Source organism: Apis mellifera, linkage group LG7 (genome assembly GCF_003254395.2).
Source record: "Apis mellifera strain DH4 linkage group LG7, Amel_HAv3.1, whole genome shotgun sequence".
NCBI lineage: Eukaryota > Metazoa > Arthropoda > Insecta > Hymenoptera > Apidae > Apis > Apis mellifera.
Window position 1 is genome coordinate 2,401,271 of NC_037644.1, and position 14,775 is coordinate 2,416,045.

The window sequence follows — 14,775 nt, forward strand, 5'->3', positions numbered from 1 at the left end:
GTGGAATAACTCTACCGATTATATTGAATTACGCATTACGATATTTCATTTTACACTTTACTCGCGGAATAAAATGTAACATCGTCTTCTTCCTGTCTTGTCTTCCAACTCTTTACGACACTTTTATTTCTCGTAAGAGTAAAAATCGAAGGAATTCTCTTGCGAAAATTATATTGAATTACGCATAACGATATTTTGTTACACTTTTCTCACGGAATATGTAACATCTTCTTCTTGTCTTGTCTTCCAATTGTAATTTCCAACTCTTTACGATATTTTTATTTCTCGTAAGAGTAAAAATCGAAAATCGAAGGAATTCTCTTGCGAAAATTATATTGAATTACGCATAACGATATTTTGTTACACTTTTCTCACGGAATATGTAACATCTTCTTCTTGTCTTGTCTTCCAATTGTAATTTCCAACTCTTTACGATATTTTTATTTCTCGTAAGAGTAAAAATCGAAAATCGAAGGAATTCTCTTGCGAAAATTATATTGAATTACGCATAACGATATTTCGTTACACTTTACTCGTGGAATATATAACATCGTCTTCTTCTTGTCTTGTCTTCCAACTCTTTACGATACTTTTATTTCTCGTAAGAGTAAAAATCGAAAATCGAAGGAATTCTCTCGCGAAAATTATATTAAATTACGCATAACGATATTTCGTTACATTTTACTCGCGAATATTTAATATTGTTTTCTTTTGCTTTAAGTTTTAAATTAAATTGTAATTTTCAATTCTTTATGCCTTCTTTTATCGATTCTCTCATAATAAAAATCGAAAATCGGAGGAATTCTTTTGCGAAAATTATATTGAATTATGTATAACAATATTTCATTACTCACGTAATATGTAACATCGTCTTCTTCTGCTTTAAGTTTTAAATTGTAATTTCCAAGTCTTTATGACAAAATCGAAAATCGAAGGAATTCTCTTACAAAAATTATATTGAATTACGATATTTCATTACACTTTACTCATGGAATATGTAACATTGTCTTCTTATGCTTTAAGTTTTAAATTTTAAAAAATTGTAATTTCCAACTCTTTTACGACGCTTTTATCGATTCTGTCATAATAAAAATCGAAAATCGAACGAATTCTCTCTCTTCTCTCTTATATTGAATTACGCATAACGATATTTCATTACTCGTGGAATATGTAACGTCGTCTTCTTCTGCTTCAAGTTTTAAATTACATTGTAATTTTCAACTCTTTACGCCTTCTTTTATCGATTCTCTCATAATAAAAATCGAACGAATTCTCTTGCGAATATCATCTTTTTTCCATCTTCTTATGCTTTAAGTTTTAAATTTTAAAAAATTGTAATTTCCAACTCTTTACGCCTTCTTTTATCGACTCTCTCATAATAAAGATCGAAAATCGAACGAATTCTCTTGCGAAAAATCTCTCGAATTAAAAGGCTTCTCGAAATAGAGGAAAGAAAAGGAAGAAAATTTCCAATCGCGGCAGTCCCTTCACATCCCCGCAAATTTTTTTTCTCCCCCAAACTCTCTAACCTCATTCCGGATTCCAACTCCGTCCGTCAAATCGCGAATCGGATTCCCTTGTATCTCCCTCCAACACTGCTCTCCCTTTTCTCCTAACATGAATTTATTTCTCTCACCTATCGATTAAAAAGAAAGAGATTATTTCAATTTCGTTGACATACAACAACAACAACATCCAACAATCTCAATCTCACCAAAAATGAATTGGAAATCCGGGTATGCGGGTGGAGGAGCAGATGGAATTCGAGGAAAGAGGGTAAAAATCTTCGGTTTCGTCGATTCCCTTCTCCCCTCCTCGAGCATCCGGCGTCGTTAATTAAGACGCGACAGGAGGGATAAGTTTCCAGGTGGTAATTGGTAACCCGGAGCACGGATACCTCTTTCTTTCTTTCCCCCTTTCAGAGCCGTCGGCGCGAAAAGTCCCGAAGAAAACTCGAACAAAACTGTATCATTCCAGCGAGAGCGCGCATAATGGGCGTTGATTAAATCCGCTTCTAACCGAGGGGTAGAGAGGAGGGGAGAGAGGAGGACGACACTCTCGAATTAAAATAGCGCGAAGCTTCTTTCTTTTTCCATCAACCATCCACTGTCCTCTCTCCCTCTCCAGTTTAGAAACTTCCCTCTTCCACCCCCTTTCGAACGAAACCTCTAATCCTCTCCACTCTGTTTCTCTTTTCTTCTTTCTTTTCGTACATCTTTTGTTCTTTTTCTTTTTTTTTATTTCATGTTGTGGAAAGAGAAGGGAAGGAAGGAGAAGATTTCTTTCTCTATTTTTCTTTATCTCAAGTGTGAATATTGGTATTAATTTTGATGTAAGTTTTAATTTGGAGAGGGAAGAAACTTCTCTTCCCTCCTCCTTGCCCCATCTTCCACCCCCTTTTGGCGAAACCTCTAATCCTCTCCACTCTGTTTCTCTTTTCTTTTTTCTTTTCATACATCTTTTGTTCTTTTTCTTTTTTTTTATTTCATGTTGTGGAAGGAATATATCTTTCTCTATTTTGGAAATTATCGTGGGATAGAATTTAATAAATTAAAGTTCCTTTTTTTATCTCAAGTGTGAATATTGGTATTAATTTTGATGTTTTAATTTGGAGAAACTTCTCTTCCCTCCTCCTTGCCCCATCTTCCACTCTCTTTCGGCGAAACCTCTAATCTTCTTCATTCTGTTTCTCTTTTCTTCTTCCTTTTCATACATCTTTTGTTCTTTTTCTTTTTTTTTATTTCATGTTGTGGAAAGAGAAGGGAAGGAAGGAGAAGACTTCTTTCTCTATTTTGGAAATTATCGTGGGATAGGATTTAATAAATTAAAGTTGCTTTCTTTATCTCAAATGTGAATATTGGTATTAATTTTGATGTAAGTTTTAATTTGAAGAAACTTCCCTTCCTCGCTCGATCTTCCACCCCTTTTTGACGAAACTTCTAATCTTCTCCACTCTGTTTCTCTTTTTTTCTTTCTTTTCGTACATCTTTTGTTCTTTTTCTTTTTTTTTATTTCATGTTGTGGAAGGAAGGAGAAGACTTTCTCTATTTTGGAAATTATCGTGGGATAGGATTTAATAGATTAAAGTTCCTTTCTTTATCTCAAGTGTGAATATTAATTTGGAGAACGTGGTAGACATTTTGGAACTACGAATCGAATTCTTTTTTACTAAATTTAGGAATACAACGATATTATTCGTTAAGAATTCGCTTCAAACTCGAAGCTAAATCAATTTTCCAACGAATTAAACGGACGCTTTGATGTTTAATTGAATTACAATTAACGGTGTTACTCGAACGTGTTTCCTGCCTGGTTTTTTTTTTTTTTTTGAATAAAAGCGCTCGATCCCTTATAAGTTATCTCATTCAAAGTGTCACGCTCAAAGTAACCACAAATTGTCCCATTATATGTGTATATACGTATATATATATATATACGTATATATATATATATATATATATATATATATATATATATATTTTGTGAGATTTTTATGAACTTGAAGAAAAGAGAAATGTAACGAGATTCTATAATTGAAAATTCCTTCGTCGAAATAAAGTTCGATCAATGATAAATTAATGATCGAATTATGAAGAATTCTTCCTACTCATCCAAGGCTTCAATTAATAATGGATTGTTAAAAGTATACAATAAACTCTGTTTTACACGCTTTTACATACCATGAATATGTTAATTAACAAAGAATAGAGTATTAAAAATGTATCTTGATTATAAAATATTTAGACTTTGCTGCTCCTTTATTTTTATATTTTCTGTAAAAAAACTGATTTCAACGCATATATTCTATAAAATAAATAAATAAGTTTTATGCGTGATATATTATCAGAAGATAGATGAATTTTCTTCGTAATATACGTGTAGAATTTCGAAAATAATATAACTATTTTCACAACGAAAAACAACGCGGTTTGAGAATCTCTAGTTTTTAAATGCTTTAATCATCGAATATCGAACCTTCCATATTCATTCTCGTCGTATATTTGGAACCAAGCGAAGAATATTATTAAAACGCGGATTTATAACGCATTTATTAAGAATTTTTCGCGCGAAACAAGGTAAATTTTTTTCATTTCACGGATTTTCGTCGAATTCGAGGAGAATTCGTATTTTCGAAGGGATATGCGACCCCCGTTAAATTCGATTTTCAACATAAATTCTCAGGGAATATCTCGAATAACTATAATTATTAAATCGATGAATTGATTCGTCAAATTGAATCCGATATGACGTTCAAAAAATATATTCGAATTTTGTCGTAATTTTTCAGATTTCCTTTTTCTCTCTCTTCAATTCTATCAATTTATGCGGATAAAATATCATTATATATATATATATATATTTTATAAAAACATCCTGTATTTGCCAATCGATCGGATATTTTCCTCTACGAGGATGAATTAAGAGCAGTAACGTTTTATTTGATTAATATTCTCCCAACTAAAATTAATACGAATTAATACCAATCTACGTTAAAATTTCCTTCTTTCGCCGATTTATCTTATTCGATTAAACGTTTATTAATAATTAAACCAAAAGTTGACAAATTAATTCGGCTTAATTCAATCTCAAATTTCTATCATTTATATATTCTCACGCTATATCCCCATCTTTGTAATTAGGTTTAATCAGACTGGATCCCCGGTTTTTAATTTAATTTCTAACTAAAGAGAAATTCTTCTTTTTTTTCCCCCATTTATATTAAAAAACGAATTTTAATTCCTTCTTGCCATTCAACTGTATAAAACTCGCACGATCTTTGCTTGCCGTTAAATTAAACAAAAAAGAAAAAGAAAATTATTTAAAAGTAAAAGAGAAAAAAAATTTAAATCAAAAAAGAATAAATAAATTCAAGATCGACTTGACTCGCTTCAAAGCTATCTTTGAAAAATCTGGTGTAAAGAGCCAGATAATTTGTCAATGTTCTCTGAAAAAGAAAGAAAGGCTCGTAAAGACTGTTATTAAAGAGATATTAAAGATTAGGATATGATTTAATGCGGAATTTCGCGTGCCAGCAATTACCCCGATAAAAATCCTTCCTCACCGCTACTTTTTTTCGCGCCATACACTTTATAATCCTTCGTAATCTTTGCCCTCCATTAAGATAAAACTCCCTCCCTTAATTGGCTCCCGTTTTTCCGAATTTCAACACTCCGATGGAACACATCTCGTCCCTAAAATTATTTCGAATTACATTGAAACGATTTTGTTAAAATATAAACTCGACACTTTCTTCCAAATCCCCGAACATCTCCTCCAATTTTAACAATCCCTTACAATCTCTCCCCTTCCCAAACACCTTCCTCAACAACCTCGTAATTCACAGACAGAGTATTTCAACTCCCAAAAGACGAGGAGAAGAAGGAGAGAAAAAGTCAAGGGATCGAAGCGATCCATCAAAACCATCCGGATCTAAATCTTTCTCTAAAACTCTCCTCGCCCTCTCTTTATTCAGAGGACGGAACTCGCGAGGTGCGAAAATTTATTCACCCTCTTTCAGGAATTAATAAGCGAGGGGGGGTGATCGAGGGCCGAATACGTAAATCCCGGATCGAGGGCCGGTGGTTTTAACGGCCGTAAAACCGTGTTACGCCCATTATTTCCAGTGGTCGTGTTTCGAGGGCACGCGAACCTCGAGGGGAGGGCTTCTTCTTCCCTCCAGATGTTCGTAATGGCGAGAAACAACAACAACGCGCGTCACGCGTGGATCGTTGTTATCTTCGGGTAACACGAGTGCTCCGTCGGTAACTTTCTCCTTCCTTTTTCATCTCTCGATTGTCCCAATTTTCTTTCCTTCTCTTCTTCTTCTTTCTTTTTTTGGGAAACAGAATCGTTCGAAACAAGTGTGATATCATTGGAATATATACTTGAATCTTAAAGTAAGTAAATTCAAAATTAATTTTCGAGTTTCATCCACTGGGTGTATAATCGTGAGTTTAGTTCTTAGAAGAAGGGAAACAAGTTGGACAGGTCTGCTTTAAGAGGGTAGCTCGATAGTTTATATAGATATATATATATATAATATATACGTTGCAGGATGATGATGTACGAGTAACGATTGCTCGGATACAAGGGAGTTCCATTTGTAGGAAACGAGGGCGGTTCAGCTTGTTTACGCGGGGACGCAATTAGGGGTTGGAAACAAAATTTTGACGCGCTTGTTGTCCTCTCTTTCGATCCTTGATGCAAACAGAGAAATATCGAGAGGGGAGGATTTCGAATATCGTCGATCTCAAAGAGGAATTGGAATCGTTTCATCATCGAGGAAAATTCCAACGGAGTCATTTTTTTTTGAAAATTCGCACGAAGAAGATTGTCGAGGATGGAACGGAAAAAGTTTCGCGAACTTATCACTCAGAAAAACAACTATCTCGACCCCTCCCTTTTGCAACGGTTTGCCATTTTTCACGGTCACCCTCCTCGAGAAACTATGCACCGTTTCCCTTAATCTCAGCCTTGTTATCACGAACGTTTACGAACCGAGCATTTCCCTCGGTTTACAACGCGCCGTTGAGAGCTCCTTATAAAAGCATGCACACACATATACACGGTTGCTCGTTCCTTTTTGTAAATGGCGTCGTTCCGCCCCAATGTCCTCCATACTCCATAAGCTGGACGCGGTCGTCTACTTCGCCTTTCCTCTCGCTCGCTCAGCCCCTTCCTTCCCTCCCTGTTTTCAGAATCCACGACAAAACAGCTCGTTAAACGAGCGAGAGGAAAATTAAATAAACCCCGTTTCCAGAAAATCAACGCAACGGCTCCCTCCAAAGGCAAACGATAACCGATCTACTAACTATTTATAGGATGTGTAATGTCGATCAGTGAAACAATCGTCATTTTACTTGTATATATAAGATATAAGAGTAGAGATATAAGATATAAGACTTATATATATAAGATGTATATATATAAGAATTGGAGAAGATCAGGTTTTTAGAATTCTCTTTGCAAAATGTTAATCTTTCTTCGATTTTTCTTTATTATTTCTTTTCCATTCCTCTCGAGCTATCAATTTTACCAAGCAAAAGTGGAACAGGCAATTTTTCACGCCTACCACGATCCAGCGTCGATTTTCCTAACGAATCGCTCGGAAAAATTGGCAAACCCCCCGCGGCTTGTCCGTCTTCCACGAGGAGGGAACAAGTGTCGTGCGCCGAGTACACCGTGTTAAATTTTCATCCCCCAATCTTCCGCTACGGTATGGGGAAAAAAGAAAAGATGAATATATAGAAGAAAGAGTGTTATCAATATTGCATCGGTATCTCGGAATTTCGAGTTTCCTTCCCCGGAAAAAATTGCTTTTTAAGAAGAAGAAGAAAAGCACAATTCCTCCCTGCAATTTTCACGTCGAGTTAACGAGAGATCGTTTCGCAATTTCTCCTTATGACTTTTCAAACGCTCGTCGATGATACGAGGTTGATTTGCACGAAGGAAGGAAGGAAGGGGAAAAAAGGAAAAGAGAAACGGAGGAAAATGAAATTATGCTTTGAACCGTCGGTCGAGGGGGAGCGAAAGCTCGATCGAGTGTAATTACTTGCGCGCGAACGCCATTTATAAAATACTTGGCGTACACTCGATCGAAGAAATATATATATATACCTGGGATCGAAATTAAAATATCGATCGACTAATAACACTCTTTCACCAATCTCTCTTCGATTTTTTCGAAAATCCTATTAATAATAATACACACGCACAGGTGTGTGTGCGTATAATCCGTTGGACGCGGCGGCAGCTGCCAAGCCACCTTCGAGCCACGCGCGATCGATATTTTCGGGGACGTTTCATCGATTTAACTCCCGGAACACGTACGAATCTCGATATATCCGGCCAATTCCGCGGGAGCTTGTTATATTTCTTCCATCGACTGTACCCCTCTCTCCCTCTGATAAACTCGATTAATATGCTGGCTGAACGATACGCATCGGAGGAGGAACGAGAAGAAAGAGTGTCGATCGGACAAATTAGAAGCTAATGTGTGTATCGCGTCAGCGTTTTTTGAACTATTAATGCCTGGCTTCGTTGAGATCGAGGAGGAGAAAGAGAGAAGAATCCTCGAGAAGAAGAGGAGAGGAAAAGAAGATGGTCGCCTCTTTGGAGGGAGAGGCAAATGGCAAACGTTCTCGAAACAGAATATAAATTATACGCAAACTTGAAATATGCATTATACTTGAATTATGATAATGACTCTGGTCGATGGCCGAGTCAAAGCTCCTCAAGGAAGGAGGGTATATACGGCTTATGCTCCTCCAAGTCGATGCCACGTCCCCGAGAGAGGATAAATTGCAGCTTATTATAACGTTCAAAATTATAACTTTTTCTTCCCTTTGAATTTTTTTCTTTGTATTATTATGATGTATTGAGTTGGCAACTAAGTAATTGCGGATTTTTTTTAGAAAATCAAAGACAATTTTTTCATGGAACTAAATAACTTTATTCCGTAATGCGTTGCCCATTTTGATCAATGATCTTTTGCCATCTTTCAGGCAGCTTCATAATCCCACGTTCATAAAACTTCTGCTTTTTATTAGCAAAAAACTGAATCAGGTACGATTTGATATCATCATCATTATCGAAATTTTTACCGTTCAAGGAGTTTTGTAAAGATCGAAAGAAAAAGTAATCGGATGGTGCAAGGTCAGGACTATATGGTGGATGTGGCAAAACATCCCAACCAAGCTCCAATAATTTTTGCCGAGTGACCAAAGATGCGCGTGGCCTTGCATCGTCACGATGGAATACAACACCTTTTCGATTTGTCGATTCGGGCCGCTTTTCTTCAACCGCATCGTTTAATTTCGTTAGTTGTTCAATGTAGACAACAGAATTGATCGTTCGGTTGGGTGGTAAGAGTTCAAAATAGACAATTCCTTTGTGATCCCACCAAACTGATAACAAAACCTTCTTTCGACGAATACCAGCTTTTGATGTTGTTCGAGCTGGTTCACGTGGCCTGCTCCACTATCTTTTCCGCTTGATATTGTTGTAAACAACCCATTTTTCATCGCCAGTTATCGGTTGTTTTAAAAATGGATCATTTTCATTACGTTTCTTTAGCACATCGCAGCTGTTAATGCGTTGCGTTAAATGCTTTTCTTTCAGTTCGCGAGGAACCCATGTATCGAGTTTTTGAACATAGCCAAGTTGTTTTAAGCGGTTTTCAGTGCATGTATGCGATACATGAAGCTTCTCTGCAATGTCACGAGTTGTGACGATCCGAATCGATTATTGCTTTGATTAGGTCGTCATCAACTTCAACTGAAATCCACAATTATTTAGTTGCCAACCCAATATAATTCGCTATATTCTTGAACGAACGAAACTTGGATGTCGTAAAGCATACGACGATTGATAAGTTTTTTATATTCGAGGGAGAGAAACAGTCGATCGAAGAGGGAGGAAGAGAATGGCGGCTCGTCAAAATTTATCGCTATTAATTCTTTACTTCTCTTCTCGTTTCATATCCTCCTTCATATCGTTAGCGAGGGACAACAAATATTCTTAGAAACAGGCGTTCTAAGAAAAAGTTTCCACAATTTCCATTGAATTTTATTTTTATAATATCGGAAATGAATCGTTCCAGGATAGGCAAACAACTGTGAGGCACGTAGAGGGTGGATAGAAGGCACCTAGGACAAACAGGTTCGTTAGATGGACTAATAGGTTGGACATCTTGAGGAGCTTACTCTTAATTACGAATCTCGACCGAGAATTTAATCACGAAAAGATCAAAATCTCGCCTTCTAAATCTTCCACTGAATTTATATATTTCGAAGGAGAAATGGAAAAATATTTGGACGAAATAACGCTGCTTGATCCGTTCCTTGCGCCGTGAGAAATTTAGGGGAAGGATAGAGTCACAACGTGTCAGCGTTGAACGACTCAAGGCTGCGCGCCGTTATCCCTGCAAAATCCCGCGTCGACGCATCACGCCTTGTAACCTCTCCCCCCTCCTCCAGCATATATTTGGAAATCGTGTAATAACGCGGGCGCGTTACCGTCGATAGACTTGGCGGCACGTGAAATCTAAAGTGATCCTCCGGATTTCTATGGAAATGAGCCAAACGAGTTCGTTCACCTGTGCGACGAACCCCATCGTTTCGAAAATACGCTTCCGTGAAAACGACTCCTCTTGTATATAATAATTTTATTTTTCAATGTAAAATTTATATATCGATCTCTATCGATGAAACTTTGACAAGGATACGTAAGAGAGAGAGATGTTGGTTTACGAGATATTTAACGATAGAAATCGGGTATAAATATCTCGACTTTATTACTTGTACGAGCGATAACAATGGCAATCGTTACCTCGAATGTACACCGTCGGGAGGAAAAAGAAAGGAGGGAAATTCGATCGAGAGAGCCGTAAAAACGTTGGAACAAAAGTAAAGGAGCGAAATACATGCAAATTCCATCCGGATGGAATGGCCGGTTTATTGGCGCGTCACGGTAGCATCATAAGCGACAGTGGTGTAGCCCCTGCGGCGGAATGGGGTCGACCTGTCAGACCTACAGGGAGTAGTAGTATGGTATACGTGTAAGGTTGTCTCGCCTAAGAGTCGGAAATAATTTCGAAATTGTTGGAAAGAGAGAAAGAAAAAAGGAAAAGTTCTGAATAATTTATAATAAAAAGAGAGGATTCGATCTTTTTCCCGCGCGCAGAACAAAACGAATTTTTATTTCGAGTTAAAATGTATCTATTGGAACGATCTTGAAATTTACGAATCCGAATATCTATTATATATATCATCGTAAATATCGAGCCAATATATATATCTTCCTCGTTCAAAAATGCCACGTCTACTTCTTTTTATTATCCATTCAACTTTTCTTTTCTATCTATCTCTTCCAATCGACGATTTCTTTCCCTTCATCATTCGTCATCACGGTGACGCGTCGGTCGTCGATCCGCCGCAACGGATATTAAAAAGCGTATAAACGCGCAGCGTCCCACAGTCTTGTACGACAATACGCATGCGCGAGAGAAAGAGAGAGAGAGAGAGAGATATCCGCGGGCGCAGGTTTGACGTTTATATTAGCTCCTCGATATATCGAAAACCCCTCCCCGTGGATATCGGTTACAGGTGCGCGTTCCACGATGAAATCTTGTTAATCCTAACTAATTGGGAACAGTGGCGGTGGTTAATGGTCGGGGAGGGGAGGGGATCGAATGGGATCGCGGATTATTGCGGTTTAATTTTCGTCTGACGGATTTTCGTAAACTTGGATTAGGCGTATTATTAATCTTCTTTTTTAGAATCCTTTTCCCCTTTTTTTTAACGTATATAAACGCGTGTTTTTCGTTTTTTTTCGTGTTACGATTTTTACAACGATCGAAATGATCAATTTATCCGGCGAACGAGGGACGCGTCCGTCCCGTTCGGCGCCCGAAACACGACTACGTTGTTCGATCGATATTTTGGATGTGAATGACGGTCGATTTGTTGTCGTTTCTTGCGCCGCCGTTTCGATGCCGTTTCGAACTTCGTAATATTTATATTACGTTTATCACGATTAAAGTTGAGGGATAAATTAATCGTTCGCGTATTTTTTAGTATTTTTTTTATCTTTGTCTTCCCTTTTACGTAAGTATATTCGAAAAGAAAATTGTGTATATATATATATTCTTTTCTGTTAGTGTTAATTATTACATCTTAAAATATAAAAATTGTTTTTCTTCGTTTCTAAATCATCGAATCTAAATCCTTGTCTCCCCGATATATTTTTTATTGATTCATATTTAAAATACTATTATTGGAAAATTATTACAGATTCAGAAATTAAATAATATCGCGAATTTTGGGCATAGAAGAACGATCGTGCTTTATTATTTAAAATAATATACATATATATCATTAAAAAATTATTAAGGAATTACTAGAAAAAATAATTCGATTCGTATTATAAAACATTACGAATTTTCCCAAAAAATAGAAGCAAATTTTTTTCAGAATGAATCAGAATCGACGATAGGATATAAAATTTGTCCGAAAACGGGTGTTTCGATCCCATCGTGGCTAATATCGGGGTAATCTCGTTTTATCAGCCCTGCCTTTATCGGCCAATTCCCCTTCTCTCTCTCTCTCCCCTTTCCTCCTCCCGCAACAAAAGCTCGCGTATCTCCTCGAGGAGATCGCAGGAGAGGAATACACGCTGACTGTCTCTGTTCCAGGAAACGAGATACTGTATCGCGATGAAATTGGGAATCTCTTGATCTATAACGTCACATCGAGAAAGCCGAGGAAAATCCTGGACTCGACCAATAACGTGAGTATACACGAATTCCATTGCCTTAACCGAGAGATAAAAAAATAATAATTATTCAAAATCATTCAGTATTCAGAAAATTACCTTTCTCTCGATTTTACTACGTCTCTAATCTCCTTGAGTCTTATACTAAATTTTAGATATAATATCGTTGCGAACATACGAAATTTGCTCGTTAAACGAATTATTAAAATCCGTTTCTTTTTATCAATTTTCAGGTGCTGATATTGAGTTTCGATTACCAACTGTCCGCCGACCGGAAATATCTTCTGCTGGCCATCAACTACCAGAAGGTAAGCCGGTCGAAATTCCCGCGCGCGAGATCTTTTATATATTATTGGCCAATACGTAGAAATGAAAATTTCCTCCTCCCCCGTTATTACGCCGTGGACGTTGAACCGGGAATAAATTTCGAGAGCGCGGGCTGACCGCGAAATTACCACCGTCCCGATAGGCTTCGATCAATACCCGCACCTGGCGCCTCCTCCCCCCTCGATTCGGCAAAAGTGCGCCAACGATACAACGATAAATCGGCGCGGCGCGAAAATTCGGGCGGATAAATCGTCGAAATGAGGGATCTGTTCTCGGCGAGGAATGGATTATTTGGAAAGGAGGAGGGAAGGGAGAAAGGGAGGGAGAAGGTGAGAGCAAATTCGACGATGAAGACGAATGATCCCTGAGGGATGAATTTAACTAGAAAGTTTCTCCAGGATGAAACTTTTTCTCCCCCTCCCCCCCCCCCTTTCCTTTTCTCCCGAGTGAAACTAAGGATTTCTGTTCTTCCAAGCTTCCCCATAATCTGTAAGACCTCGTTCCCGCAAGTTTCTTCCTCTTCGTTAAGGCTCGACGATTTCATTCCTTTTTTTCTTCTCTCTTTTCTCAATTGCTCGAGGTCCGTGATTTTACAGATATTTTGTATATAAGTTATCTTTAAGTAGCTTTAACAATGATGAGGATAAAATTTTTGCCAATATTTTGTATATAGTTATATATAATTATATAGATATTTTGTGTATAGTTATATATTTATTTAGCTTTAACAATGAGGATAAAATTTTTGCCAATATTTTGTATATATATATATATATATATAGTTATATATAGTTATATATTTATTTATCTTTAAATAACTTTAACAATGAGGATAAAATTTTTGCCAATATTTTGTATAGTTACATATTTATTTATCTTTAACAATGAAGATAAAATTTTTGCCAATATTTTCTATATATATATATATAGAAGTAAAGTTATGTATAGTTATATATTTATTTATCTTTAAGTAGCTTTAACAATGAGGATAAAATTTTTGCCAATATTTTGTATATAGTTACATATTTATTTACCTTTAACAATGAGGATAAAATTTTTGCCAATATTTTGTATATATATATAGTTATGTATAGTTATATATTTATTTATCTTTAAGTAGCTTTAACAATGAGGATAAAATTTTTGCCAATATTTTATTATATATAGTTATATAGATATTTTGTATATAAGTATATACAAAATACTATTATATACAATTATATACAATATACAATATTGTATACAACTACATAGATATTTTGTATATAGTTACATATTTACTTAACAATGAGGATAAAATTTTTGCCAATATTTTATTATATATAGTTATATAGATATTTTGTATATAACCATATACAAAATACTATAACTATATACAATTATATACAATATACAATATTGTATACAACTACATAGATATTTTCTATATAGTATCATATTTATTTAACAATGAGGATAAAATTTTCGCCAATAATCGAAGAAGAAATCTTCTTCTTTGTCAATTTGGGAATAGGTTTTGCAAAATATATATAAACTATTGTAGTTCCAGTTGTATATATACGTTTTATCCAATGCATCGACGTAGAGTACGGTTTCAGGTTTCTTTTTTTAACCAATTACGGGGAGGGTGGATGACCGAGGCGTTTCCGCAATTTCGCGAATGTATGAATACGTATTGCAGCAACAACAGTTTATTTACGCTACAAACGATATCTTCGTGTCCATTTTTAAACGGTCAATTTTGTCAACGATCAGCGCGACATCTGTCCGACGAATTTAATAACAAAATATCTCAACTACGCGCTAAACAATTCGAACGATATTTAACGATATTTAAATCGTCATTCCAAACATCCATATTTTCGATAATAATTCCCAATTCCAAAATTTTACACGCTCCGTCGAATTTTACGATTTTATTCTCTCCACCCGTTTGTCATTTCCAAGATCGATAAACAGCACAGCGTAACGGTTTATTAAACCGTTTACTTAATCCCATTTTTCTGATCGAAATAAAGAAGAAGAAGAAAAAAAAAGGCCTCCTTCCTTCTCGCTGCAACGGGCGACAGTTGTTTTATCACCCTTGAAGTTTACATTTGCATTTAAATGAATTGGATTTTGGTTGGCGGGAAAGGATCCGTGGCTTTTTTTTTTTTTTTTTTTTTCCTCCCCCTC

General features: G+C 36.2%; 1 protein-coding gene across 7 annotated transcripts in view; it reads left to right on the forward strand.

The window, feature by feature from the left end:
- Window positions 1-14,775, forward strand: part of LOC411229 (venom dipeptidyl peptidase 4-like) — a 239,919-nt gene that overhangs the window by 36,051 nt on the left and 189,093 nt on the right. For all 7 annotated transcript variants that reach the window (XM_006559829.3, XM_006559827.3, XM_006559828.3 and 4 more), the window contains 2 exons: window positions 12,194-12,288; window positions 12,507-12,581. In XM_006559829.3, coding sequence (XP_006559892.1) covers window positions 12,194-12,288; window positions 12,507-12,581 — 170 coding nt within the window. The remainder of the gene's footprint in view (window positions 1-12,193; window positions 12,289-12,506; window positions 12,582-14,775) is intronic.